Source organism: Anarhichas minor, unplaced genomic scaffold (genome assembly GCF_050575085.1).
Source record: "Anarhichas minor isolate MPS153535 unplaced genomic scaffold, ASM5057508v1 ptg000039l, whole genome shotgun sequence".
NCBI classification, from domain to species: Eukaryota; Metazoa; Chordata; class Actinopteri; order Perciformes; family Anarhichadidae; genus Anarhichas; species Anarhichas minor.
The window spans coordinates 218111-245432 of record NW_027466485.1 but is presented as its reverse complement, the minus strand read 5'-3'; the positions used below and the strand labels follow the sequence as shown (position 1 = coordinate 245432).

Here is a 27322-nt window from a genome sequence, read left to right as displayed (position 1 = left end):
TAGGACATTTTTGCAAGCTCCGTGTGGACAGACTTTACAACGCAAGTCCCTATCATTTCAGCCAGAGCACCTTCATTGGGGGTAAGAATAATACATATGATTGAAATAAAAGAAGAATCTATAATTTACCAAAAGGCTCACCTGTATCATAAATTGAATTCCCTGAATTCAAATTGTCTCTCTCAATATCCACTGCATTTCTTGCAGGGTGGATATATTTTGACAGCAACAGGATGATCGGTTGTCAGAATCATCTGACAGAAAATTCATATCTATCTAAATAGTCTAGAGTACAACCACAACAATTGTGCACTTTCATGAGAAAAGCAGGAATTTGTAAAGCAGCCAGCTCCGCTACAACCAGTGCTTGAATGAATGACCAAAGGAACTGGCGGCCATCTTGTTTTTTTACCTCTCATGGCCTTTAGAGGTCATCCACATCTGAAAATAAAGCTTATACAGTAGTTTAGACTAACTATGTTAGGAATGTCATGTTTTTCTCATAAAATGCTCAATTGTTATTATATGTGAGTTAATGAGCTGTGCTAGGAGGAAAATAAATGAATGGTGTTGAGAAAATAAAAAGTAAAGGACTAAAAACGTTGCTCTAACTTGTTTTGCAATTTTATATTGGCAGATTTCAAAAGCTCTCCAAGGCTTTGTAAAGTCAATTTACTTGTATAATTTTCTAGAAAACTGTAGTCTATTAGGCTAAATGCCTAATAGTGCACAAGAAATATTAGTTAATAGTTAATTTATCATAATAATAATGGGGCTGGGACAAAGCTCATTCAAGACACTGTTTTCGGAATCATTCAGATCAAATTTTACACTCAACAGTGTTTTTATATGAAGAGATGTAAAATTAGAATACAAGCAATTAATAATAGTTGCACTTTCACTATGAATGAGTTTGAAACTGCTCAAATGATTTTGAGGGAGCAAAAAGTTCATTAACCTTATTAAAATGTTTTTTTTATTTTTCATACCAAATTCTGAATATGCCGGGAGGTTGAAAGAAAGACAAGAAAAGGTCAAATGGCCTCTGTGTACTACAGCAGCTTATTAACTGATCAATATTGAGAAAGGTCGTTTATTTTCTGTTAACACTCCCTCGATAGCAACACCAATGCTGTGCACATTTGCAATCTGCATTTTTCATGAGAGGGCTATTCACAGAATTCATGGAGGCCGAGTTGCGATTTCTGTCAGCCTGCCATTTTCACCTCCATATGCGGTTTCGACTTTCCAACACTTTCCCACCCCAATGAGCGTGCAACCTAACAGAACGTATTATAGGTGACGCTAATGCCACAGTGAACGTAACGTCTGTAACGTAACGGGCTGCTAACTCATCACCAATATGGTTCTTGGTGGTGACATGAGAGCAGACACACACCAGGTAACCATTTATGTGATGGTGTGGAGTGTTAAAGACAATTAATGTCAAACTCATCTAGTGCAGTAGCACAGAAACATGACAAAATTAGGGATATTGTGCTAAAATGGGCAGTTAATCTATGATGGTACTAAAGGCCAAACGAAACACTGGACATCCAGTTGGTGCAGGTAAGGCCACAAAAATATATTTTTTTGTAACATTGCTCACCATTGGCCAGGCCAAGGCATTCCAGACGTGCCGCTATCGCTGTGTGCAGAAGTTCATGAGAGAGAGCAGACCTCACATTGCTCACCATTACCCACTTCGGTAAGGGTAACTGTTCTCTGATTATTTCCCCCCGATTTACATATTAAAAACTATTGTTACTCAGATGTTTACCATAATGTTCTGATAACCTCTGATTAAGGAGAAACGGTTCACGTCATCAGGGAAAAAAAGTGATGCCTTGGCAAAAGGTGAGGAATTGCCATGAAGCTGGCCCTTGGAGTGGGGCAAACCCTTTGCACTGGTCGGCATCTGCATCATCCTCAGGAGAGGGTTGTGCTCGGTACAAATTGCCAATGTTATATCTCAAATTCATATTCGAAGTACAAAAACTTGTATGAGGAAGACTTGACACTGAAGATGATCTGGAGATGAGAACGGATGATCGTAGACAATCTAATATCAATCAAATATTGCGATAAGGTTTTTTCTAATTTCATACACAGTAAACTCTATGTTACATATCAGATTTCAAATACTGAATGAATGAGTTTTGGGCCTTATGGGGTACATTTAAATGAATAAATGATAAATGAAATGATTATTATAAAAATATTTAAAAGTTATTTTCATTAAGAAGAGGTTAAGCAGCTGTCATCCTCAGGATTAGAGTAAATTAACTGGAGCAAAGTGTCTTGCTTTGGGCAATACTGGATAAGAGCCCAATGAGGACCAATCGGTGCTGCCTCTCTTTCCCTTCACATAGTGCACTGATCTGGCGTCTGAGGTAACAGCCTTTGTATAGATAATAATAATGATGATTACAATAGTACTGAGGATAATTGTTATTCTTGTTATAGCTGAGATAATAATGATTATAATAATATTCCTAATTATGTAATTGAATGATTAGGGCATTCATGGTTTTTTGTAACACTTTTTATTCCGGAGCTTGTTTCTTTGTTTCTCTGTAGTCAGTTCACTCCTCATGCGGACACATTTGTATAGATTATTTCTATTGCCTTATATGGTCTGAGAAAATCACCCGAACGTTGTCATCAGGCGTCACAAACTGGGGAAGGGGAGTTAAATAGATACTGTTTGTGAATTTTCCAGTCAGTGAAGGTCCAACGAAGACATGCTAACGAGTTGTATTATGGGAAATGTAATGGAAAAAGGCAGACTATCTCGGGCTCTGCTGCATCGATTTTGACTTTTGTTAATCTGTCTCATAAAAACATGTTAAATTAAATCAGAATATCTAATTTATTATGCAACAGCTGAAGTGGATCCAAATACACACACAATGACAACGTCACCTCTTAAGTCAACTTAAGTACAGGCCTGTACTACATATAGTAATGATTTTTAAATCTAGTCATATGCCAAATGGCTGTATAATGCACCTCAATAATGAACAAAGTGCTTTGCTGATTTATCCATCAACAACATTAAATGTGTGCAGTTCATTAACCACCGTGTACTGTTCTTTTAGACATTGTTGTGGTCACTGAGCGAAATGACTCCGCTCTGCTAACCTTTGTCAAATTGTTCATGAATCTTTAATCCAGCCTCAGACCTGTTTATTACAGCAGCACACTAACAGGATTGGTGATGCTAACCCCCGGGGACATGGTCGCCAGCTGTTCCACCCCCCTGGCGGCGGGTCAGTCCACACAGGGCCGCTGATGGGTGGAGCAGGGTGGGAGGGGATGCCTGGAAAGTGAGAGTGGATCTTCTTAGCTCAGTGCAGATCGCCGCAGCGAGAGGACGAGAGGGATGTTGAGGCCGAAGGTGCTTTAAAACATCACGGAGGATTGGATATTTCACAAGGCAGAGTTTTTCTTCATCTTTTTTTTTTTTTTTTTGCCTGTGTTTTCATCATTGCACCCGGATTTTAGGCTTTGGGTTGGGAACATTTATGGGTTGCCAATAGGACGCAGGACAGCTGACTCACGATGGCTTTGGACGCAGTGTGGCTGAGGGTGAAGAACGTCTGCAAGCAGAATGGGCTCCTCATCATGTCGGTGCTGGCTGTGGTCATTGGGTGTCTTTTGGGATTCTTCCTGAGGACGCGGCGCCTCACGGAGCAGGTCGGTTTGTCTCCTCCCCTTGACCCAGTGTGACGTCATGCAGGCAGAAGATGGCCTCTAATACCTGCGGGGCTTTACACTTAGTGCTTCACCTCATTTATTCTCCTGCTTTACTGCATTCTCCCCCACAATTTCACACTGATACTTGGCCCCACTTGGAAAATACTCTTTTTTAAAGCACTGCATTTATGAGATTAAGATTTTACATAAAAGGTGTAAACTTGTTCAAATTTAGAGCAACTTATGCCCTGTTTGAGAACCTTTTGTGTCTTGTTGGTGTCCCATTTTAGATGTCCGTGAGTTGCTGGCAGTTCCACTTGAGACATTATCCCTCTGAACTTTTCCCATGACTTCATTTAAATAACAGTTTGAGGCCTAAATAGTCCAAATTCTTGAATACTTGACAAAAAAGCAAAGTATGGAGAAAAGTGAAAATAGCAAAGAAAAAAAACCTAACTTTTTTCTCTTCCTTCCTGCCTCATTTATCATGTCACATAAATCTGAGGGGGCTCCAACTCTAGGTTGTGGTGAAGACTCAGCCTCAGTACATAGGGCCCCGCTCTACCAGGTGAGCACCGGGGAGCCCCAGTGTTGCATGATTATCGTTGGGGATTTATTTCCCGTTTGTACAGACCATTTTTTAAACTACATTGAAAATAAACCAAATTAAATCCAGCAAGTTTGTTGAGTGGGGGAGGAGTAATTCATACTCTGTGATTTTACCTCACAGATGATGTCATCAGTTCAGTCAAGTCTTGGGGACATCATAGCTGAGATAAATCAAATAATCAACGTGAAAATGTGGTTGAAATATGAAAATGATTTTGATGTCTACCAAACAGATAATATTTCGCATATTAATGGCTTCATTTAATAGATCTGACGGATTCAGGATTATTAAAGCAATATATTTAAAAAATGAATCAACCTATTAGAATGCTGTTGAAACGATGCTTCTATGTAATCTACACATCTGATGAACTCTGACTGTACAACCAAATTTGGACTGTTACTTGTAATGATCTTTTTTTAATTTATGTATTGGTGCTTTACTTAAACAAAGGATGTGAGTACTTCTTGCACCACTGACATTATTAATAAGGGTTTCCTTTCAGGAAGTGCATTCATTTCCATCCATGTCACTGCGTTGTGAAAATCTCATTTTACGCTTATAATTTAGGTAATACATCGATGAACATCACTCTGGCTTCTATTTTCAAAAGATACCATTTTGTTATTGTTACATTGTAACACAGTGCAGACTTCCTTCATCAATCTACTCTGACAAGCAACAACAGCATACCTGCAGCAATAATAAAAGGAGCCGCTTGTCTGCCAATTAACTTTCATACCACAGTCATCTGTATTTATTAGCAGAACTGCCTGGAGGCTTAGAAAAACACATTTTAAAAGTCTAGTATTAGACGGATGATAACCAGTTATCCCAAAGTTACGCTATGCAGCCAAATATAGTTTAGACCCTCATCATGACTTGGGGCAGCGGTGGCTAGTTTACCTCCGTGGCACTGCCGAAAAACCATTGAGCAAGGCGGCAACCCCCCCCCCCCCCCCCCCCCCCCGCCCCAACTGTCATCCTGTGAGGCAGCCCCCTCGCTCTGACATCTCTCCATAACGATCCTGGTTGTCTCTGTGTGTGTGAATATGAATAACAAAAGAGCCGGATCAACGAAGTATACTTTCTTTCAAACTTCATTTCAATTCTACAGAAGGAAAAATGAAGGGGAGAAACTATAGGAGAAAATCAGAGTTGCCAACACTAATAATTTGCACATTTTGCACATTAAAGGCTTCATAAAAGTGTCTGTATCCTTAAACTGTCAATCCTTCATTTACTGTGATTAGAGTGTTGTGAATTTTTTATTTTTGGAAGGTTTATAAGCTTAAAATGAGAAACTTCTAACGTGTCAATATTTTGTCTCATCGGCTATATTCAGTCGGCAAATCCTTTAAAGTCACATTAATTGGTGAGCAGTGTTACCAGTTTCCTTCTGGCCTTTGTCCTTTGAACTAAATACAAATATACAAGCTGAAAACGTGCTCCAGTTGGCGTTACATGAAGTGTTGAAGTGTGGTGTGTGAAAACATCTATGCACAAAACCAGGCTACAAACAAACCCACTGTAAATACACGGAGGTTAATACGTGCCACAGCCTCGGCACATTGCTCTAAATACAGCCAAGCAGCTTTATGGACGGGCTCCATAAACAAAATGCAGCCTTTTCTTTTCCCATCACTCCTCTGACTAAAGCTCTGTCATATTCTCAAATAGGCCTAAAAATAGCCTGTGGCTAGGGGATTACAATCCAATCATGTTAAATGCTTTCTCTAATTGTATATCAAGTGAGAGTGCCTGTCTGTGTGATGACAAGGTACACAGGAGGCACAGACCTTTATGTTTTCAGACAATTTATCAAGGCCTGATCCCTCTGTGTTTGAGAGTGGAGAGCATAGAGGGTAGTGTGTGTGTGTGTGTGTGTGTGTGTGTGTGTGTGTGTGTGTGTGTCTGGCAGACAGAAGCAAAATGCTGAAGGATTACCCCAAATGTAAAAAAAAAGAATATGAATTAAAAACGATGCAACTATGTAAACATGCTGAACAGTCTCCACACAAGCAAACACAGAGTAGAAATGTATGGATGAATCTATGACATAAATCTGGATTATAGTATTAGGGATTCTGTAGAATCCCACCATCAACTGCAGAAACAGAAAATATCAGTTTATAGACGATATCTAACTAATAATAGTTTGATTGAATATTGAAATGATGAACAGCATTTTACATTATTTAGTTTATCTAAAACTATTCATGAAACGGTGTGGATGCTATTGTCTGTATCATGTTTTACTGCTGATCTTTATTAGACAGTGTTGTGCCTCCACACAGCAAGAGGACAGTGATTGATTTAGTAGGCCGTGAGAAAGTAAAATGACCGAAAGTCAGATGACAGACGGACATTTTGCATGTTACACAGTGGCCACTACAAGTTGCACCTTCACAATCTATTGCAATACAACATAGATTGCTGTTTACCTTTACAAAGTTGATCATTTTCAGTTTGAGTTCACATTGTTGAGAATGTGCAAATTCAATTATATGTTTATTACTGAGGTGTGGTGGAAAAAACTATTTAATAGTACCGAGTGAGTCCTATGATACTGAAATTAAGAAACATTGAGAAAAGAAGTTTGTCTTTAAAGTATTTATTCTCTGCGCAGAGAAGGTTCAATCGTCGTACAGAATGCAATGCGGTCTGAAGGATGAATGAATGAGTGTTGGTTGTGTACGACTTATAAAGGCCTTGAGCACATGGTGAGTAGGAGGAGTTCATCACTAGGACATCTGGACAACAGTGACCATTCATTGATAAACCATTGAATGGTTAACCACTGAATGGTCCACTGATTGCATCCCCATTCAGCCCCCTATCTAAGCTGACATATCATGCCCCTGATTAAGACACACACACATTATTACTCAACCTGAGAGGACCCTCACTGACCATGTCTGACATTCATTAACCTTACTAAAACAAAAAGGGCCAAAACACTGAGTTGTCAGACAATAATGGATAAGTCGCAGTGGAAATTTTCCATCACAGAGGTCATAGTTAAAGATGGTGTTTTACTGAACGACATTAAACTGAGGGGTTTCTATTTCTATTCAGAATATTATAAATGCCTCTGAATATAGTGCTGTCCAGCACAACGCATCACAATATTGTTTTTTTGTTGTTGTTTAGCGTCAAAAACATTATAGGTGTTAAAAAAGTTGCATTAGACTTCATAATAATTAAGTGGACACTGATCAAACATTTCTATTTCTATGTGTGCAACATGCACTGTATTGGTTTGTTTTTTAACTTGCAGCTACAGAAATGACTTTATGGCAACAGAAAAACAATTAGATATAAAATATGCATCACCCTCTCAACCTTTTCTAAATTACAATTCCAGATTGAAAATCTGTTAACGTTGTAAGACAAAAGACTAAAAGATTGAAGGGGAAGTGTATGACCAAACTAAACTACACAGCTGTTGAAGTGGCATTGAAGTGCAGGGGGACTTGTGACAGATTTGACAAACAGTAGCCAAAATATCCCGACCTTTAGTCCCTAATGTGGCTTAAGTGGAGACACTACAGTTGAAAAGGGTAAAATGTTTTTAAAAAGTTGCTTACTAGTATTACAACATTTATTTTTTATAACACAAGTTTACTGACATTGTATGTTGGAATATGCAAATGATGCATTATCGTATGTAATAGGTGCTAATTTGCATACATTTCCAGAACAGCCATAAACAATTTTAGCCATGTTTTTAAGAATAAAATGTTCTATAAATCAGGCTATGAATGTTATATTAACAAACCCTTCTTTAAACAATTTCAGAATATAGATAGGAATGAACCTGGGAAGTTTGAGAAAATGGCCTTTGTATTGCAAAATTAAATACATTTTGAAGACACTACAGGTGAAAAGGGTAAAACTAAATAACGAATAGATATCACTATGAATCTTCCCCAATTGATTACTTACATTAAGACAATAATTGTTTTCTGAAAGTTTATGGTTTAATATGCAAAAAGGCATTATCTAATGCTACCTTTTTGTGAATTTAGGAGAAACCTACGGACACAAAGTAGTAAAATAAACACTTAAATGTGTATTTTGGATGTTTTTTTCCATGGAAGCAAAAGAGCCCATATCTCAACATTGACCAATGCATGACAAAAAATGTTTTGCATATCGTGTCACGTAAGCTCCAAAAAAGCTGATTCTACATTTTTCATACTCCACAAATGTCATATCATTTCTTTTTTTTAGATCCCCCAACAGCCGTGTCTTTCAAATTATGTAGAGTTCTCCTTTGAGAAAATGTTATGCAGGCTTTTATAGTGCTTGAATAATGCTAGTCAGAAGATCATCCCATGAATGTATTATTTTGTGAAAGTCAATCCAAATCTTTATGTTATATTTGCAGCATACTGGCAGATTTACTAAATGTCATAGCAGTATTCAGAATCAGAATCAGCTTTATTGGCCATGAATGCGTACCCATACATGGAATTTGACTCCGGTTTTCACATTGCTCTCAATGTACATACATGGAATATACAAATAAACAAGAAAAATATAAAAACAAGGACATTAAAGACAACAAAGTAGAACAGAGAAACTAAGCATAAACATTTAACTACTATGTACAATATAAATATATATCAAAGAATATATATGAACATAAAGAACAACAACAATGACAATAGACAATGGATTTGGGATATTAGTGCAGAATGGTGGTAATAGTGCAAATGGAGGTGCAGTATGTCTGAATAATTGTTCATGAGAGTGACGGCCAGTGGAAAGAAGCTGTTCCTGTGTCTGGTGGTTTTGGTGTACAGTGCTCTGTAGCGCCTAACAGAGGGGAGGAGCTGGAACAGGTTGTGTCCAGGGTGTGATGGGTCTGCAGTGATCTTTCCAGCCCGTTTCCTGACTCTGAAGTGTACAAGTCCAGGATGGAGGGCAGGCTGGCACCAAGGATTTTTTCTGCAGACCTGACAGTTCGTTGTAGTCTGTTCTTGTCCGGTTTAGTGGCCAATCCAAACCACACAGTGATGGAAGAACAGAGAACAGACTGGATGATAGCCGAGTAAAACAGAATCAGCAGCTGTTCGCAATGTACGACTGTGTCAGAACACAACAAGTCCAGATTTTTAGAAGAGAACTCAAAAAACAAGCTGGATGTTTTCCAAAGAAAATTGCAATAATGTAGTCCTTCACCAACCAGAATAGATTTGTTTGTGCTATTTGGTCTCCCTACCACCCAAACTAGTCATTTCCAAATAGGCTGTATGAGATAGGCATGCATTAGCAAACCCATCACATCTGTACTGCAGCTACTCTAAAAGCAGTAATGGTGCTGGAGATTCTTTTGGTCTAGTATTTATATATTTTTGGAGCTGTCAAAAAAAAGTTCTATCCTGTTTTCAGTGGAAACTTTGGACTTTATACTTTTCAATGGGATGAATATATCGCTATTCATGCTATTAATGATTATAAAATACAATTAATGATTGAAGGCAGATTTTGCTCAAGCTGTCCTTGTTAAAAGAAGGCAACCAAGGTATGTGTATTGTAGGTGTGAGACAGCGCTAGAAGGCAGATGAGAAAAGGACAAAGCACATCGATCACATTTCTTTCTGTCAAGGAAACTTGAACCTTGGTGCTTCTGGTGACATCGTGTCTCCCACCAGCTATTTGTCCAACAGAGTTCTACTGTGACCTGTAGAGTATCTTTAAAGACCTGAAACACGGATTAACTATCTAAATTTAATTTAATTAATTCAGCTAAAACATGACCAGCCTCCATCTGCAGGCTGTTCATTGGCTGCATTGATATTTTTCTGTCGAACTAACTCTGTTTTACGCACACATACTGTACACCTGTGTGGGTAGGCTATATCGGTTGTTGAGCTGATGATGGCCGGTTGGAAAAATTTGAACATATCGCCTTCTATTCTACTTGGAAGCAGAGTCCTGCAGTGTGTTTGGCGAACATAGCTAACATCTGACAGGGCTAATACAGCTAACAGCAAACAGGGCTAATAGTATGAGCAGCCCTGTATTAGCCTAATACTGCTAACAGGGCTGCTACAGCTAACAGTGCTAACAGTTTACAGGGATGTAAAGCTAACAGCTAACGGGGCTAATGCAGCGCACAGGTCTAACAGCTAATGGCCCTAAACTGCAGCACTGACAGGTCCGAGGGCACATTTAACAGTCGACATGATGAGTGAACAGTGCGCTGCGGTCTAGCTGCAAGGATCTGGTGCAGACGGTGCATAGATTAAAATGAGCGCGTATCTGTTGCATGAGACGTGCAAGTGAAAAACGCACCTGACACACTTGCAGTCTAAACAGGGGACAATTGTGGTTTGTATTTATTCAATCAAACATTACAGCAGTTGTTGTTGAAGACACACCTTGGAGATATTTTCAAAGTTATTTTTAGAGCAGTACTTTTAGATCAACAGTAGTAGCTAATTGACTTTTAAATGCCACCAATCTGCTTCCATCCTTGCTTATTCATACATTTACCACATATTCCATAGCCCCAACAAAGAAAAAATTCTATGGGTATTGAATTATAGAGACATTATTTTGTCAAGTGGTTGAAAATTAATTAGAATTGCAATTGTATGATGGAGGATCCCAGTATTCTTGCTAGCAGCAGCAGTTCTCTTGTTGGCAAAAGGTGACTGAGGTCAGAGTCCACTATTGTCAAAGCGCTGTTGTATTGAAAGCATCTACTATAGCTAATTACTCGGTGAGCATAGCCTCTGCCTGAAACACAATGGTCATTGTTCCTGAAAGTTGTATTGACTATCAAATGTAACTGAATACCTCAAACATTCATGTCTTGTCGTGATGCTGAATGGGCAGTATGAAGTCTGTCAGAGATTTATAACACCGATTACATAAGCAGAAGCAGCAACAGTATTAGTGGTTTGACTTAACTCGTCTCCTACTGTCTTACTACCGTCAATAGTGGAAGAATTACTGAAATCATTTACTCAAGTAAAAGCAGCAATACCACACTATTAAATTGTTCCATTAAAAGTAAAAACCTTGCTTTAAACATTATTACTTAAGTTAAAGAGTAAAAGTAAAAGCAACAAAATATACTCAAAGTATTGAAAGTAAAAGTAGTCATCAGGCAGAATGGACCATGTCAGTGTTATATTATTGGGTCATTATTTATGATGTATAATAAATATTTAAGGCGTACCTCAATCTTGAGGAGGAGCTAATTGTATCTGCTTTTAGTTTAATCTATAATAATGCATTACACTTTATGAACTGGTCCAGCAAAACCAAGTGTGTTGTGAGTACAATCTTAAAATTAACTATAGCTGTAAAATAAAGTTAACGGAGTAAAAAATATTTGGCCCTCAAATGTAGAAGTGGTATAAAATACCCTAAAATAAATAATCAAGTCAAGCACAAGTACCTCACAATTGTGCTTACATGCTATACTTGAGTAGATGTACTACTTTCTACCTCTAGCTACTGCTATGCTCTTTTACTCTGTAATTGTCACTTGTGGCCAAAGTTTCTGCTGTTCAGCAAAAGGTATAGGCTCATATTAAAGGGCATGTGTCAAATCTTCAGGTTTATATAATAACCCATACCAGAATGCTCCCTAAATCAGCAGCTTCTGTATGACACATTTTTACAAAGAAAAGAAAATGTCACCCTTCCTCAAATTTAGTATTTTATATGTAAAGTTTGTTAATATTAACCGTCGCTAAATCCCACCCTCAAAAGCAAACTGGCCAATCATAGGGTAGCATTAGCCAACTCCGACCAGGGTCTGAAACCTATCTGGTTCTGCTCCATAGTCTCTCATGACATCGTTTTAGACTTTCCTCATTTTCAGGCCTGTTTAGTGAATTTGGAGCTAGTCATCGTTTGACATTGTGTAAGAGTAATACTTGTTACCCGGAGACATTGGACGGAGATATATACGTTTCTGAAATGTTACGTTTCGAGGCAAAAAGCTGTAGAGTACATTCGTGCATCATCAACTAGCGTTAGCACGTCTATGCTATGCTAGCTATTAAAGGTATACTGAATGTATACACATGCTGCTTTTGCTCTTTAATGAATGTAACAGTGAATAAAGTCCAACCCGGCTTTACAGGAACAGTGTTGTTCCTTAATTTCATTGTCTTCATTCTGGCTCACCAGGTGATGTGGTGGTTCACTTTTACACTGTGATCTGAAGGCTTTAGCTTCTATCTAAATAGTTCTAGCCTTTTTTCACTGATGAATCAGTTTGACATCCTGAATATATCCTTTGAATGCTTCTTGTGGACCCTTCTGCCTGCTTCTCTATAAAATTACCTTTTTGTTTTTTGCTAAAATTCAATAATATCTATTCAGTGAGTGCAGGTAATGAGTGTGGGCTCCATGGTAGCTCTGACAGCTTGACGGAGTATCAGCAGGGGACGGGGCTTGACAAAAGGTAAATTGAGCACTGTGAGTTATTTTGCTTTTAATTCTCATTTTTATTCTTGATGATTCAAAAAAACAAGATGAAAGAATGTGTGTTCATAGTCAAACTTGTACCTTTTTTTTTTTACCAGTGATTCTGTTTAGTTCCATCCTAATGCCTCATTTTGTGTCACCATGTACCACGAACAACACACTTACACACACACACACGCAGGCAAACACACACCAACCCATACGCATGAGTGCAAGATGAGCAGAGCAGAGAGAAACCTTCTCTGCTGGCTGTATGCGAGTGCTGATCCTGCTCTTATACAGGAAACTAAGCTCTCTCTGCTTAATGCCCAAAAGAAAAGCTCTTTAGCTGTCATTATGCACCCGCTTCGCCCCGCAGCCCCTCATTCCACCGTCCTCCCATCTCCCCTGACATCCCTAGCCTCACACTCACTTCATCAGCTCTTTACAATACACAACTTTTAGATGTGTATTAATCGTCAGATCAATACTGTACTGGGGTCTCAAACTAACAGCCATTGTGGTGGCCTTTTGCTCATCCCACCTTGGTAGTAGTAAAAGATTTCCTACTGGAGGTTTAGGCAGCCCTTTCTTACCTAATCCTAGCTTTTGTAATAACAAGATAAAAGCTAGCTATAATATTATAATATGATAGTACAACAGTGTTTGTTGCAGTTGCAGGCTTCCAGTCTGACAAAAGCTGATACCCTAGATTATTACATTTAGATACAAAGACTAAGTTGATGGATAGAGGAAAGTCAAGTGGACCAGTCTTAGGACCTTTTGTGTTTGATTTGGGACTTGAGACTTACTTGTGACTAGCAAGACTTTATCGCCTGCTGCTACACGATTGCAACGGTAATGCAACAATGAATGAGAGATGTCTGATATCTTTAAGGCTTTTATCTTGGTATGTATTCCCTGAAATTGGTGTACTTGAATATGTACTGCCTGTTAAGTGTTGTCCTAATATCATCTCACAAATTTTCATTGGAATTAACTTTGGACATTGGGGACATGCCGACACTGACACAGTTTTTTGCTTGGGTCACTGATCTGCTAGAACATCCTTTTCCCTTTAGACGCCCTGCCTATCTGTGAAACTGTGCACTGCTGCAGTTGCTCTTCAAGATTTTGACTGACTTTGGCTGGATTTAGTCATCCAGTGGCTGCGAGTGTAACCTTTCCCAAGAGCCCTCTGTCGGCCTTTACCTGTGGCATTAATTGTTCTTCCCTTTGTCACATATTCAGTTTCAGGGCTGTCAACTTTTCAATTTGCCTTTGAGTGAGAAAGTAATATAACTTCAGATTGTACATGATCATAGTCAGAGTTATCCTGAATAGAATTATATTTGACATTTCGGCAAACACTGAAGGAAAGTATTTTGTGAGATTAAACATGATTATTTGTTACAATGTATTTTGAGCTGACTTTCCCAGTGCAGTAATGTGCAGTGGAACTATTTAAAATGGTATAAAGAAAAGAATGATTCAATATATAATGTGTAATATAATGCAGCTATTATTTGGTATTTAAAATCAGAAAAAATATAGCTGAAATGAGATTATTTCTCCGTCCTTTTTGGCCACTCCAAGAAGGCCTACCGGTATCGTATCAGCACGTATAGGCATGATCCAAGCAGCGGCAGTTACTCATTTTTTCAATTTCATAGTGGTGAGGCCTGTTGTGTTTTTGTAAATATACACTTAAAAAGCGCTTCTATGCTCTTCACCACGTACGTATTATACACCCAGACAGTTCTGTCTGATGGAGACTTTTGTCTCACTTCTGCTTTTAGCCATGAGCATGAGTCCTGCTGAGATGATTTGTCAGTGTGCTTAAAGGTGCTAAACAAATTGGTTTTGTTATTGGTGTTTGCACAGATTTCCTGCGCTCCAGCTTCAGCCCTTGTCCTCACGCTAAGGCTGCTTCTGTGTGCTCGTGAAACGTCTGCTCTCAGATTTCTCCTCTGCTCTTGGATTTTTCTGTGCAAAAACCCTGTCAAAATTCCCCAACCAATAGAATGCCAGGTGTAGTTGACCAATGACATGAGTCCTGCCTCGTTGCGGGTGTGTTTGCTTTACGAGAGCGTCCCTGATGGTGGGTTACTCTTTAACCGGGTCAATCTACTTCCGCCCTCCGATGCTTTATTATATTGCTTTCTTCAAGATTTTTGGAATATAAAGAACGTTAATATATACCAGTGCAATGCCCATACTTTTTTTACTATAATAGCTGCATTGGCCTCTTGTCGGTGTGCTAGAGGGGACCGAACAGTGGAAGTTACAGTTAGTGGCACAGGTAGCTGCCGCATATTCCAGTGAGAATCCGTTTGTGTCGGTGTGGAGTGGCGCCAGTCAATGCAACACGAGCCGTGTAATGTGATTTATGTCCCAGCAGCATGCTACTACAATAGTCAAGAGGAATACCACTGATAATCAATAACGTTATGTAGCACGGCACCTGGACGCTCACTCACAAAAACACAGCAGAGCGCTACGTATCTAAAGTTAACTGTGCAATCAAACGTTAGCCGAGACTGAAAATAGGGCACTTTCTGCTTTAGTATGTACAGTTCAAGCTTGAAAGGCAACAACAACATCAAATTATAGCTACAGTGAGGTAGGTAGGCTTAACGTGGGCAGACCATGGATGTATAATGAAGAAGGGGAAGTATGCAGCATTTACCACCTTGGTTTTAGCTAGCATTAGAAAGCTAATGGCCCGCTCTCTGTGTGCAACTGTGAACGAGTATGAGCTGAGGTGGTTCATTCATGGCCAAGATAATTTCATTTTCAGGGTCATTAAGCCAGCAAATAAATGTATAGAGATTTCTTAAAACAGTTTGGAAAGTATTAACTAGAACATTTCACGTGCACTACACCATCTCGGTCTCTTTAGCAGTATTCTCATGGCATCATTATAAGCTAGTTGAAGTCTCTGTACGCCTGCTTTTTTGTAGTTTGACCACAAGTGTGCAGTGTAGAGTGATGTACAATATGCTCTGAACAGAGACATCTTCACTCCATCTGTACACATACCAAACTTGCGTGATAGAGTCTTTGCTTGTTCATACATCCGACCTACACCATGCCTAGAAATATCATCATCATCGGCCATCTTTTCTGTAATATAAAAAAATGATATTTTACCTTATCATAGACACCAAGATTGTTATCAGACAATTTGAAGTGAGGAACCTTTTGACATTTGTTCTCTTTGGTTCTATAGATCAAGATAGCACTCTTACTGGCATTGTATTTGATATCATGTTCCACACCATAGATAGTACATATAGTAAGGAGCTTTCTTAAGACCAGCGCAAATGGACTAAGAATCACAAGATCATCTGCATACATAATATGGTTACCAGTCAACACCAAGCCTGACCACATGTATCAATGAGTCAAGCTTCTTATTCCATAGAATAGCCACACCCCCTGGTATCCCTCCTCTGACTTTTCCCATGCCACGGTCAGTTGTAGACTCCCGTGTCCCATTAAAGTTATCATTGAAAGAAGTTAGTTTTTTCAAGTCTTGCTTTGCTAAGAATGTCTCTTGTATACGTAGTATGTCACAATTTTCAAAAGATTGTCAACAACCATGCGGCGAGCTTTATCCCCTGCGCTGTGGCCCACACGCAGACAATTGTATGACAAAAACGGATTATCATTTAGCAAGGCATGGCCATAGCACCAGCAGGCACACTTATTCCCCCCACAGCATGTGCGGGGTTTGACCCGATAACTCCCGCCCTGTGCAGCTCATAAAAGCGCCGGACAAATGCCCCTTCTGGCCAGAGCTCCAGAATGTACATTTCATCAACCTCATTGCATTCAGCTGATACTTTAAATGAGCTGAAATTATAACACCCACAATTTAATCTTTATCAATAGAGGACACAAACAAATTACCATATCAACAAAACAATGGCCCCACACAAACCATATAACTAATTTACTCATACCTCAATAGTAAATTCAGGATCAACTCGTGGCAGATATCCCAAAAAACACACTGAAACCACAGAGATGACTTGGGAGGGAAGAAGCTTTTTCAATCTCTTGATACACTGCAAAGTTCATTTAGACGTTCATGGAGATATGAGGTCTGGCTGCAGGGGGATGGAACAGCACAGCCGGTAGAGAACAGCTGTTCACTGTTGCACCGGCTGGATGCCAGTGTTAGGTTAAGCCCAGTGGACACTGACACAAATACACAAAAAGCCTGTGAGATCTGAACGCTTCTGTCAAACATGTCACCCAAGAGTCTCGGAAGCATGTCACTGGAGGTTTATCTGTTATTTTATGGCTGCTCTCCTATTCCTTTCAAATTAGGTTTACCCGTCTGTGTTTATCTGTGACTCTCTGACTCCCTTTTATAATCATAACATTCTTCTACCTGCTTTGACCAGTGATACAAAAGATCACTTTTGTAAAAACTAAGCATCTTTAACAGGACAAAGGAGATAATAATTGTTGTCTGGCTATGCTGCTGTCAACACTCTCTCATTACCAACTCATCACATACAGACGCTTGTCATTCCAACAAAACTACTTTGTTAAGTTTAGGTTAAACGTGGTGGTTTGGGTTAAAATAAGTATGTTTGCTATGCGAGTAAAGTTATAGCCTATGTGACTTAAGTAGTCAAAGTAAATAGGTCAATGTTGACTTTTGATTTCACAGAACAACAGCCATCTCCTGGTTGAAATGCCTGTTTGTTTGACTCATCCATCCAAGTAGGTCTATCTACAGGTGCACAGTACTACAGGACCAGCCTACTACACGTTATGCCCTTGAAACGTTTAGTAAGGTGTCGGCACCAAACTATTTGGTTAGGTTTAAAAGGTTATACGGTTCATTTTAATGTTATTGTACAACAGGGTTGTGCAACAAAATGCAGTTTATAGTCCCATTTTGCTACATAAGAACATGCACAAAAAAACAAAATGATTATATTTGGAGGGTGGAGGATGAATTTTGTGTCTCACAGCTTGAGGAAAGAAGCTGCTCTGGTGGCACGGCAGCTGATACTTTTGTATCTCTTGCCAGACGGCAGCACGATGAAGCTTCATCTGTCTTTATTCCCCCCCCCCCATGGTTTGGTCTATTCAATAGGCTGGGTGTTAGTAGGCAGCAGAAGCAGGGAAATATGGTCTGATGGTCCAAAGTGGGAGGCATTGTAGCTGCCAGGAATATCAGTGTAAACATGGTCCAGTGTATTGTTTCCTCTAGTGGAGATGTGGACATGCTGGTGGAACTTAGGTGAAACAGATCTGAGGTTTATTTGAATCTGTTCGCCTTCCTACGTGGACTTTGACGATCTTTAAACATTGTCACCTGACTGCTGGAGCACTTTCTCCGAGCATCTAACACTGCCACTGCTGGGTTAACATTGGAGTAACTGCATGGACTGCACCAGAAGAGACCTTTTTATTGTTTAAACTCCGTTCTTTGGAAAGATTTATCCAGGGCAACACTTCAATACAAGCTCTGTAGCACAGAATCTTTGAGCTGAACTATAAAGCTTTTTAAGCAACTCAACCACATACTTGACATGCAGTATGAAAAGCAGATGGTGGTGCCATGGCAAAGCGAAAACAAGAATTTTGCTGAATGTGTATAATACACATTGTTGACTAACATTATTTTTTAAATAAAATGTAATCTAAACTTCCTCTGAAAAACATAAAAAGGTCAGCTGTTGTAAGCCAAAAGATGGTAAATGAACAATGCAATGAATACCTTTTCCTCACAGGACGTCCACTCCTGAGATCCATCTCAGAGGAAACATTTAACCAGCTTCACCTTTAGCCAAATTGTTACAAAAATATAATCTTAACATATGTTTAAGACAAGAAATGGCATTGAATGAATGCAGTAATATTCAGCTCTGTGACCTTTTAACTTGTAGTTAGCGACTAGGAATGTAAAGGATTAACTGTTAACCATTAACTGGTTATTGCTAGCTTCAGGGCTAACCCCAAATCACTTCAAAGCAGCAGGTTGCAAGTGGCTAACAAGACAACTTGGCTTTGGTTTTAAGTTGTAGCATTTACTCACCGACTTATAAACTGTACACATACCGCACTGCTACATTCACAGCTATAACGTTACTGTGTCATACTCAATGTCACACAGGACACTTGCTAATACGCCGGGCTTTCAATCCACTGGTGGAAACCCTGACAGCGAAACTAATTGACGCATTGGAGACTTACTGGAAAAGTGACTGGATAAGTCCAGGACAGTGCACACAATGTCGTGGCTGCCAACTCTACAAACACATTCCAGTACAATCTTAGGTTAGATTTCTGTAGCAGTGCAACTGTTACATTGTCTACTGTGTTTAAATGGACCAACGGTGGATTTATGCTGTAAACCAGTTTACAGTGCCTGCCAGATACGTTTGTCTCTGGTAAAAATCATCGTTGGTTTTCACCGGTTGATAGCACCAATAGATGGATGCGTCGTACATCATTAGCAATTTAGTATTTTTACATCAACAGTGGATTAAATGACTGTGTGTAATGTGAAGATAACGCTCGGAGTGATGAATCACTCCGTAGTTCAGCTCAGTGGTTTTGGGCTTTTTTTCCCTCATTGTTTCAGTGTTATGACCCACAACTTCACAACTTGTAGGTGTAGACTAAATCTTGAGCTAAAAGGAGAGTGAATCTCAGACCATTGCGTCAACGTGTAGTTGAAATGTTTAGGGTGTGTACATTAGCATCAAAGCTTATGCAAATAGCCACCATAGTAACATGGTAAATGATAAATGGATATAGCAGTTGTAGTATTTTGACCACTCAAAGTCCTTCATGTAAACATTCACCCGTTCGGTCATACACAGATGGCAGAGGCTGCCACCTGACCACCAAGGATATAAACTAATGCACATTCACGCACACTCACACACTGATGGCACAGCATTTTGGGGTTCTGCATCTTGCCCAGTTCAGACAGTTTGACATACGGACTTGAGGAGTCAGGCTTCCAACCACCGATCTTCCGATTAGAGGACGACCTGCTCTACCTCTGAGCTACAGCCACAAAAGTACAAATACATCTTCAGTCTTACTTTTGATGTTCTGATGCAAAGAAACATAATAAGAAAATATGAACTGCTATTGTGTGAAAAAAAAAACGATAGCAACCGTTTCATGGTTTACTGACTAGGAAAATACATATTCGCCACAAAAAAAGAAGTCAAGAAACTACTGCTTGAATAAAATTAAGACAAAAAAAAATAAATATTGAAATATTAACAAAATTTGTTCTCCATGAGTGAAAGCAGTAGAGGATTGTTAGATGGCATTGGTCCATACATTCACAGGACAAAGTAAGGACCTGTAAAAGCATGTCATTCTAATATCCCAAAAAGATGAAAGAAAATAGTCCAGTAGGTTATTTTAGACTTACACTTCAGGAGATGATTCAGCATTGCTCAGTTTCTTATCAAGTCATGAGTCATGTTAATCACAAATACATTGACAGATGAAAAAAAGGAATTACTTTTCCTTCATGATGAAAGGGAGCATATTTTCAGCTCCCGCAGTTCTCCAAACGCCCCCAACAATGTCTTGTTCCTGTTCATCATTTTTTTTTAACAACAGTTCCTTTCCACTATCTGTCTAATGCTCCTCCTCAAATGGCTTGTTACTATAATTTCTTCTTCTCTCATCCTGGCAGGAGGTGAAGTACTTCCAGTTTCCCGGAGAGCTGCTGATGAGGATGCTGAAGATGCTGATTCTTCCCCTCGTTGTGTCCAGGTACCGACGACTGTCTCCTGCAGTCCCTATATTATAGTTTACTATATTATAAATACACACTATACTGTATTATAAACTACATTATTGTTTCCCTATATTATAATCTCCCTATAAGCCTCACACCTTTAACCCCTTGGATTAACACGACAAGTTTTTAGTGACATATTCTGTGCGCTCTTACTTGCATTCACTGCAAGTTGGCAGGAGGGTGGAGTGGATTGGGTACTCTTCTGAGAGAATTCTATGGAAAAAATGACCAGCGAGACGATGTGAAGTGCACTAAAAAATACAGTAACATTTTTTTAATCCAATTTGACTATAAGCATAAAAAAGTCACTTTTATTGCAAAAAGGTAAATAAATAAATTTTACAAAAAGAAAATTCGAACAAATTGTTGTTAACAAACCTTCATTTGAACTTGAAACCCACGCTGCCTATAATAAAATACATTGTTTGAGCATTTTTCTTTGCAAACCTTTCAAGCTTAAAGAGTGCAGGCACACTAATAAGAGCTCAGGGAAGCTGTAACGAGTTAAAGTGAAAATAGATTTTCATTTTTAAACATTGTCCAAAACCATGAATTGGATTTAATTATTATAATTGATTTAACGCCCAGCTCTACACTACCAGGATGTGCGGATATCCAATAGAAGTAAGGCAATTCATGCTATTTTCCAAAAGTAAAGAAATACCCACCCAAATGTATATTGTATCATGGCAGTAGCAGAATGTGCACTGCCATGACAGTGCACTAAAAGCAGTCTAATGATCAACCAAACTGTAGTAGCGAGTCTTGTAGCAGGAGTAGTATAGCTACCAAGCGCTGAGTACCGTCTGACTTTGTCTGACGTATGTTGTGCAAGTTCACAGTTCACAAACACCATCTCAAAGTTAAATCAACTAGTTCAGGTTAATAGTTCACAATTTTGAACCAAGTTTACAGTCCCAATAAATGACCTAGTTCACGTTAATTTCTTCCATTTTTTTATTTTTTTTTAACTGGTTGGATGCTATGGCGTGAAATGAGTCTCATGAAAAACCAGGTGAGTGATCGTTATATACGAACCCACAGAGGAGTAACTGCAAGAGGAAAAGCATCCTGGGAAGGGAGCATTTCTGCTCCGCGTACACAAACGTGGAGCACAGGGCTGTTATGAGCGCATGCTCGACCCTCCCTAAGCACTTGCATCTGCTCAACACTCGCCAAGATGACTTTGGAGGTGGGACTGGAATAGACCGTGGCTGATGTCTCCGCTCCTTTGATGGCACTAGCCATGCCGGCATAATAGGCGCCGTAAAACAGCAGTTTGTCAAAAAATAGGAGGCAATTTAGCCTTGTGTATTCTGATTAAGTTGGCATATAGAGTTAATACAACAGTCATAATTTGGTTTTACTAAAACGATCTAACGACAGTAACAGGCAAACCACCTTTAAAAGTGAAGAGTTCTTAAATAAGTGTGGTGGATCTAATTCATGCCGATGTGGAGTGTGGTTCATGGGAATTTTGAAAAGTAAGCGACACATAATTGCAAAAGTAACTTATAAATATTAGGAAAAGTAACTGATACAGTTAAAGAAACCTGAAAGTGTTAAATTCAAAAACGGTGTGGTGTGAATTTGGTGTGGTGTTTTGTTACCATGTAGGGCTATATTTTTTAGTCCAGAAACACCTTTAACCTCACCTCCCAACTCTGGATAACTCTGAGTTAGGCCAATAGTGGATTTTATAACTTGGACCTAATGAGTTAAATAAGTTCCATTTAAGCGTTCGTACTGGGAAGTTGATGTACCTAAAAAGAATTCATCCACTGATTTCCAGATGTCTTTCACAATGTAGGTCTGAGGGGGGAATGTCTTTTTGGGCCCGTGACGGACCAGGAAGTCTTAATTACTTGGTTTGGCCACTGTGTCAAATTGGCTTCAAATCCTGATTTCCTGGGGGGCTTGGTCGACTCCAGGGAAGCGAAGACGAGTTGAGTTGTAACGTTAGTATATCCTGTATCCAGCAGCAGAAATGAACTGCAGTCAATGAGCCGCAGCCTGTAAAAGGCCTGCTGTGGACCACATGCTCGAAAGCCCTGAAGCCCCTCCCTCACAGCTGCACAGAGTGTATTAATATTGAACCTGTCGCGTGTCCAAAGTGGGCCGACCTTGACCCTGCTCGCCCTTTGGGTCCCCAGTAACACAGCCACATACTGTAAAGTAGATTGTATTGGCAGTTCTCAAGATATGCGAAGGACACACACACACACATACAAACAGAGATCCCTTTGCTTATAGGAAGCTGTTGTGTTGCTTTAAGTATCTATTCATCACTGTGTGTGAGTGTGTGGCATTCTGTCCCTGAATGAAAGCAGTGGGGGATTAAGCCTCTTTACATTCACAAGAGAAATCCATCAAACCACTAACGCTGATGTGATGCCAGCTTGGTTCTGGGATTACACTACTCTCTATGTGGTTACTGTGGATCCTCTGGTGGTTACTGATGTATAAATTTAGCATGAAGACATGAGTTTAATGCTTAATAAAACATTATCGACAACACATTTAACAGTATGTGAATTAATCACATGCATTACTGAATGGATTCGAAGCAGCAGTTCAGCCCTCTGAATTATTCGCCTCTGGAGACGATAAGCATCCTCAATGCAATGAAGAAAGGGACAATGATGCATTGGCACAGTACCTTTCATAAAATAAATAACGAGAGCCGTTTTCGCCTCATTTTACTTTGTATGCAGTCTCATACTTTCAAGGACTGAGCACTCCTTCAGCAGTCGGATGGAGCATTCAGCGTATGACTGCAGTGCCAGCATTTGTGTGGAAGTTGAATTGACTTCAACATCTAACACTTAGAGCATTGGCTTTTCAAAGTCTGAGACTGGGAGTCTCCCCTCAGACAACCTTTAAAAAAAGTCTCCCCTGAAACAGTTTGGAGCACTTTGAAAACCTCAGATTTAGAGAGTTGTGCTGAAGAAGTTGAATGAATAAGACCTAAAAAACAACAATTAAAACTGATTCTCGCTTGGACGAATATGTGGCAATATAACCAGTAATCCTGCAAAGGAGGAAGGCAGGTGAAGGTGGCTGTGTTCCAATAATTAAGTATGCCACTACCGTCATTGGTTGAATTACAAGCAGTGAAGAGACTTACAAAAATACAAAATGTGGCTAATGTTTTTTAAGCTAAAATATTTTTAAAAATTAATTAATTTAAAAAAACTTGCGGACCCGTAGTAAATATTATGTTTCGTACTCATATCAGCAATACAGATCTTTGATATTGGAAAGGCCTCGAACCAGATGTCAACTACATTTTGTAGACTCAGTTCTTCCACTCCCAGCTTTCTGATTCCTTTCTTTAATGCATCTAGTTCTCGAGAGCACTTTTGGCTTTGTAAAATGACATGCTCCACCGGTTCTTCTACTTGACAGTGTCTAAATAATCCTTAGGGATGTTTAATTCTTATGTCCAGTGTTTAATTAAGTCTAGCATGTTCTTCTCTCGGTCTTGTCAAGATGTTCACCTCTCTTGAGTCTCCTTTAAGCTGTCCTCACTTAGGCCACTTCTCGCTGTACTGTACAAAGGGGCCATCCTGTGTATCAACTGCGCCGCCACTCTTTCAGGATGTTACTTTATTATTCCTTTTGCTTCAGATTGGCTGAGTGAAATGTCCACGATCTCCTCATGATTCAGAGCTTGTTTTGCTAATGCATCCACAATATCATTGCCATTAGCCCCTTTGTGAGCTGGTATCCACATAAATGTTACATAAAAAATATTCATAATTTTAAATCTCTGCAGAGTTTCATATATCTTATTAACCCTGCCTACTGTGAGATGTAAATGAGTGCAATGACATTAATGCAGAACATAAATCTGTTAATGGAACCCATTTCCAGACACTAAACATGTGGAAAATGGTGGCAGGGGATGGACCCAAACGCAGAGAGACACAGTGGAACAGAGGGATGAATAGTGGTGATTTTAGTTATAACGAAAAATGTTCAAAACAAAACTTCCAGAGCACGGAAGTCCAAAAATGTGTAACAAAAAATTCAAGGAAAAAACAAGGAACGGGCAAAACACAAAACAGGATAAGGTAGTCAGAAAAACAAACACGAGGGATACATACATGAAAAAACAGAGCAGAGCAGAGCAGAGCAGGATAAGGAGCGAAACAGGGAACATACCATTAAGAATTCTAGCAGAGCAGGTAACACAACAGGCGAACCGACACTGAGAAAGGGGACACACAGGGTTTAAATACACTGGGAGAATTATCTTTCCTCTACGTGACATCAGTGCTATTGGACTATAGGTCGTTGTAGCTCATGGGTTCTTGCCTCGTTTCCTGATAGGAATAACCACTGTCTCTTTCCAACCAGGTGGCAATTTTACCGTTCCCATACTTTATTATAAAAACCTAGCAGCTTCATGGACGCTAAAACACTTAAATGCTTTAGCGTTACATAACAGATTCCATCCTTTCCAGGAGACGTTATTCCTGATCCTATTCATAGCCTTCTTCATGTTTTCCAAAGTAAATGAAGCATCCATTGCAAGTGTATACTCTCAAGAAATCCAAAACTAGCTGCTCTGGTCATTACTCTTACTCTAGTTCCTTCCTCAGTTAGAACTATGGATTTGAGTACAGTACCTCTGCTATTATCTCTGCCTTCGCTTCATCAGACACTGCCGCCTACTCCCCAATCTTCCGTACTGAATTACTGCCATTTCCATCTGATTCCTTTTTATGCTTTTAATCATGTTCCAAACATCTCCCAAAGCTGTTGGTCTGCCAATTTCAGCTTTGCCTTTTGCATCACGTATAATTTTCCTAACCTTTGCTTGTGCTTGCTTGTATTTAATTAAATTCTGAAAATGATGAGTTCTTCTTAATGCCCTGATAGCTTCATTCCTTTCTTTCACTACTTTATCACGCTCATCTGTCCACCAGGGAAACGCCCTTCGCTTCATTCTTCCTTTACTTCTGGAAATTGACTGGTTAGCCACTTTAATTATCCATCTATCAATATTATCTATTCCTGTCTTATTCACATCTTGCATATAAATGTAAAAAAATCCTTTTTTGTACTGCTAAATTTCCCCTTGCTTCTTTCTAGTTATCGGCTACATAACACTTGAAAAGTGTCACTACCTGATATCTTTGCTTGTTTTGTTGGAAAGTACATACTCGCGCGAGTCCAAACAAAATGAGTCCCCGCCGCCACCGCCTCCTACTAGATGTCTTTTTGAATCTGCGTAAGATAGCTGTTTAGCCCGAGTTCCGTAGCGTTAGCAGCTAGCTACACGAAACCGCTACACGATGTAGCGTAACGTTAGTCACGTGACACATCACGAAAGAGAGGAAGTTTTGAACATTATTATTTTTTAGCAGCGACATACAGTATATTACATTCTAAAATGCCTCAAGACAAACCACTTGAACAATAAAATAAAGTAATAAAATGAATTCAAAATAAAGAAAGGGAGCAGGTTAGGGTGGAGCATAATGTTGGACTTTTGTTGCCTTTAAATGGAACTCGAGCTTGGTGAGTCATGTACACCAGGGGCTCTTAAAGTTGTGTTAGTTGAGGCCCACCTCTGATTGTTAGAAAAAAAATTCCAATGACCGCCCTCCTAAATATATGAGAATAAAAACATAACATGACAAAGACGGAGCAAAACATTTTTTTTGCAAATCACCTTTTGATTAAAATAAAAATCCATTTGTATCACTGCATCCGAGGGCATATTAGCTATAACAGTGGTACAACACATTCGTCTCAGCCTGATGATGTGCTTTGATCGGCCTGGTCATCGAAATTTTGCTTTGTTTGAATTTCTATGTTTCTTTCAATGTGAATTCTTGAGCTACTTTTAATATAAAAATAACTACCTTTGTAAATTAGAGAAGAGGAGGATTAATTACATCATGCTGATAGCATTTTAGTTTTGCATTGCCGCCAGAGTTTGGCACCAGTTGTATTGAAGTTAATGGGGCGGGCATGGCAAGTCCCACTTAACCCATCATATCTGTTTTCACCATTGACTTGAAAATGCCTCCACAAGATAAAAACACATGAAGTGTTGACTGATGTTTTTTATCTGAATGTGCCTGCTTGTTCTCCCAGTTATTGGTCTCTAAACACAACATGGCTCAGTCAGCAACTGCATATAGCTCAACTCAAGATAGCTACATCATGAAACCAAACTATATGCAAATATAATACAAGAGGAGTTATTACGATTTGGCTATTAGCACCACTTCCTGACAATAATATGAAACATTATCAAGAGAGCTGGCCAACGTTAGGCTTCCTAAACATTATTAAATATCATTAACAGTTTCATAGTTGCTGATAACAAAGACGCTCTATCACAATCAAATACATGAATACTACTAGGTTGTCACCATTGTAGGTTCAGAGAGGTAATGACCCTTTTATAGGTTCTGTGACGTACTGCAGGAAATACAAAGGTATAATGACAACCAGGGACCGTTGGGAATATCAACAGTTTCCTCAGACATTTTACAAAATGACGCAAAAAAACTCTATACGACTAGAATTACAATATATCAACTTACCGTCCACCAAAAATTAACTTCAATGGCCTCCAACCGTCTCTGAAAAGGCAACACTTAACACGGGAGACTGCTGTTCATTTCCTGTTTCCAACCGATAGTCAACTGAAAATGCTTCTAAATGTTGTTACAGATGGCATGGACAATTTTGTTCCTTAGTTTGGAGAACTTCTTACATCTGAAAAAGTAACACTGTCCTAACCATGAATG

At 39.2% G+C, this 27322-nt stretch overlaps 1 protein-coding gene across 2 annotated transcripts in view; it reads left to right on the top strand.

Moving 5' to 3' along the window:
• The first annotated feature begins 3302 nt into the window (after positions 1-3302).
• The window catches only part of slc1a7b (solute carrier family 1 member 7b), a 36070-nt gene continuing 12050 nt past the window's right edge, over positions 3303-27322 (top strand). For both annotated transcript variants that reach the window (XM_076107479.1, XM_076107478.1), the window contains exons 1-2: positions 3303-3699; positions 20442-20521. In XM_076107479.1, coding sequence (XP_075963594.1) covers positions 3565-3699; positions 20442-20521 — 215 coding nt within the window. In that variant the 5' untranslated portion in view covers positions 3303-3564. The remainder of the gene's footprint in view (positions 3700-20441; positions 20522-27322) is intronic.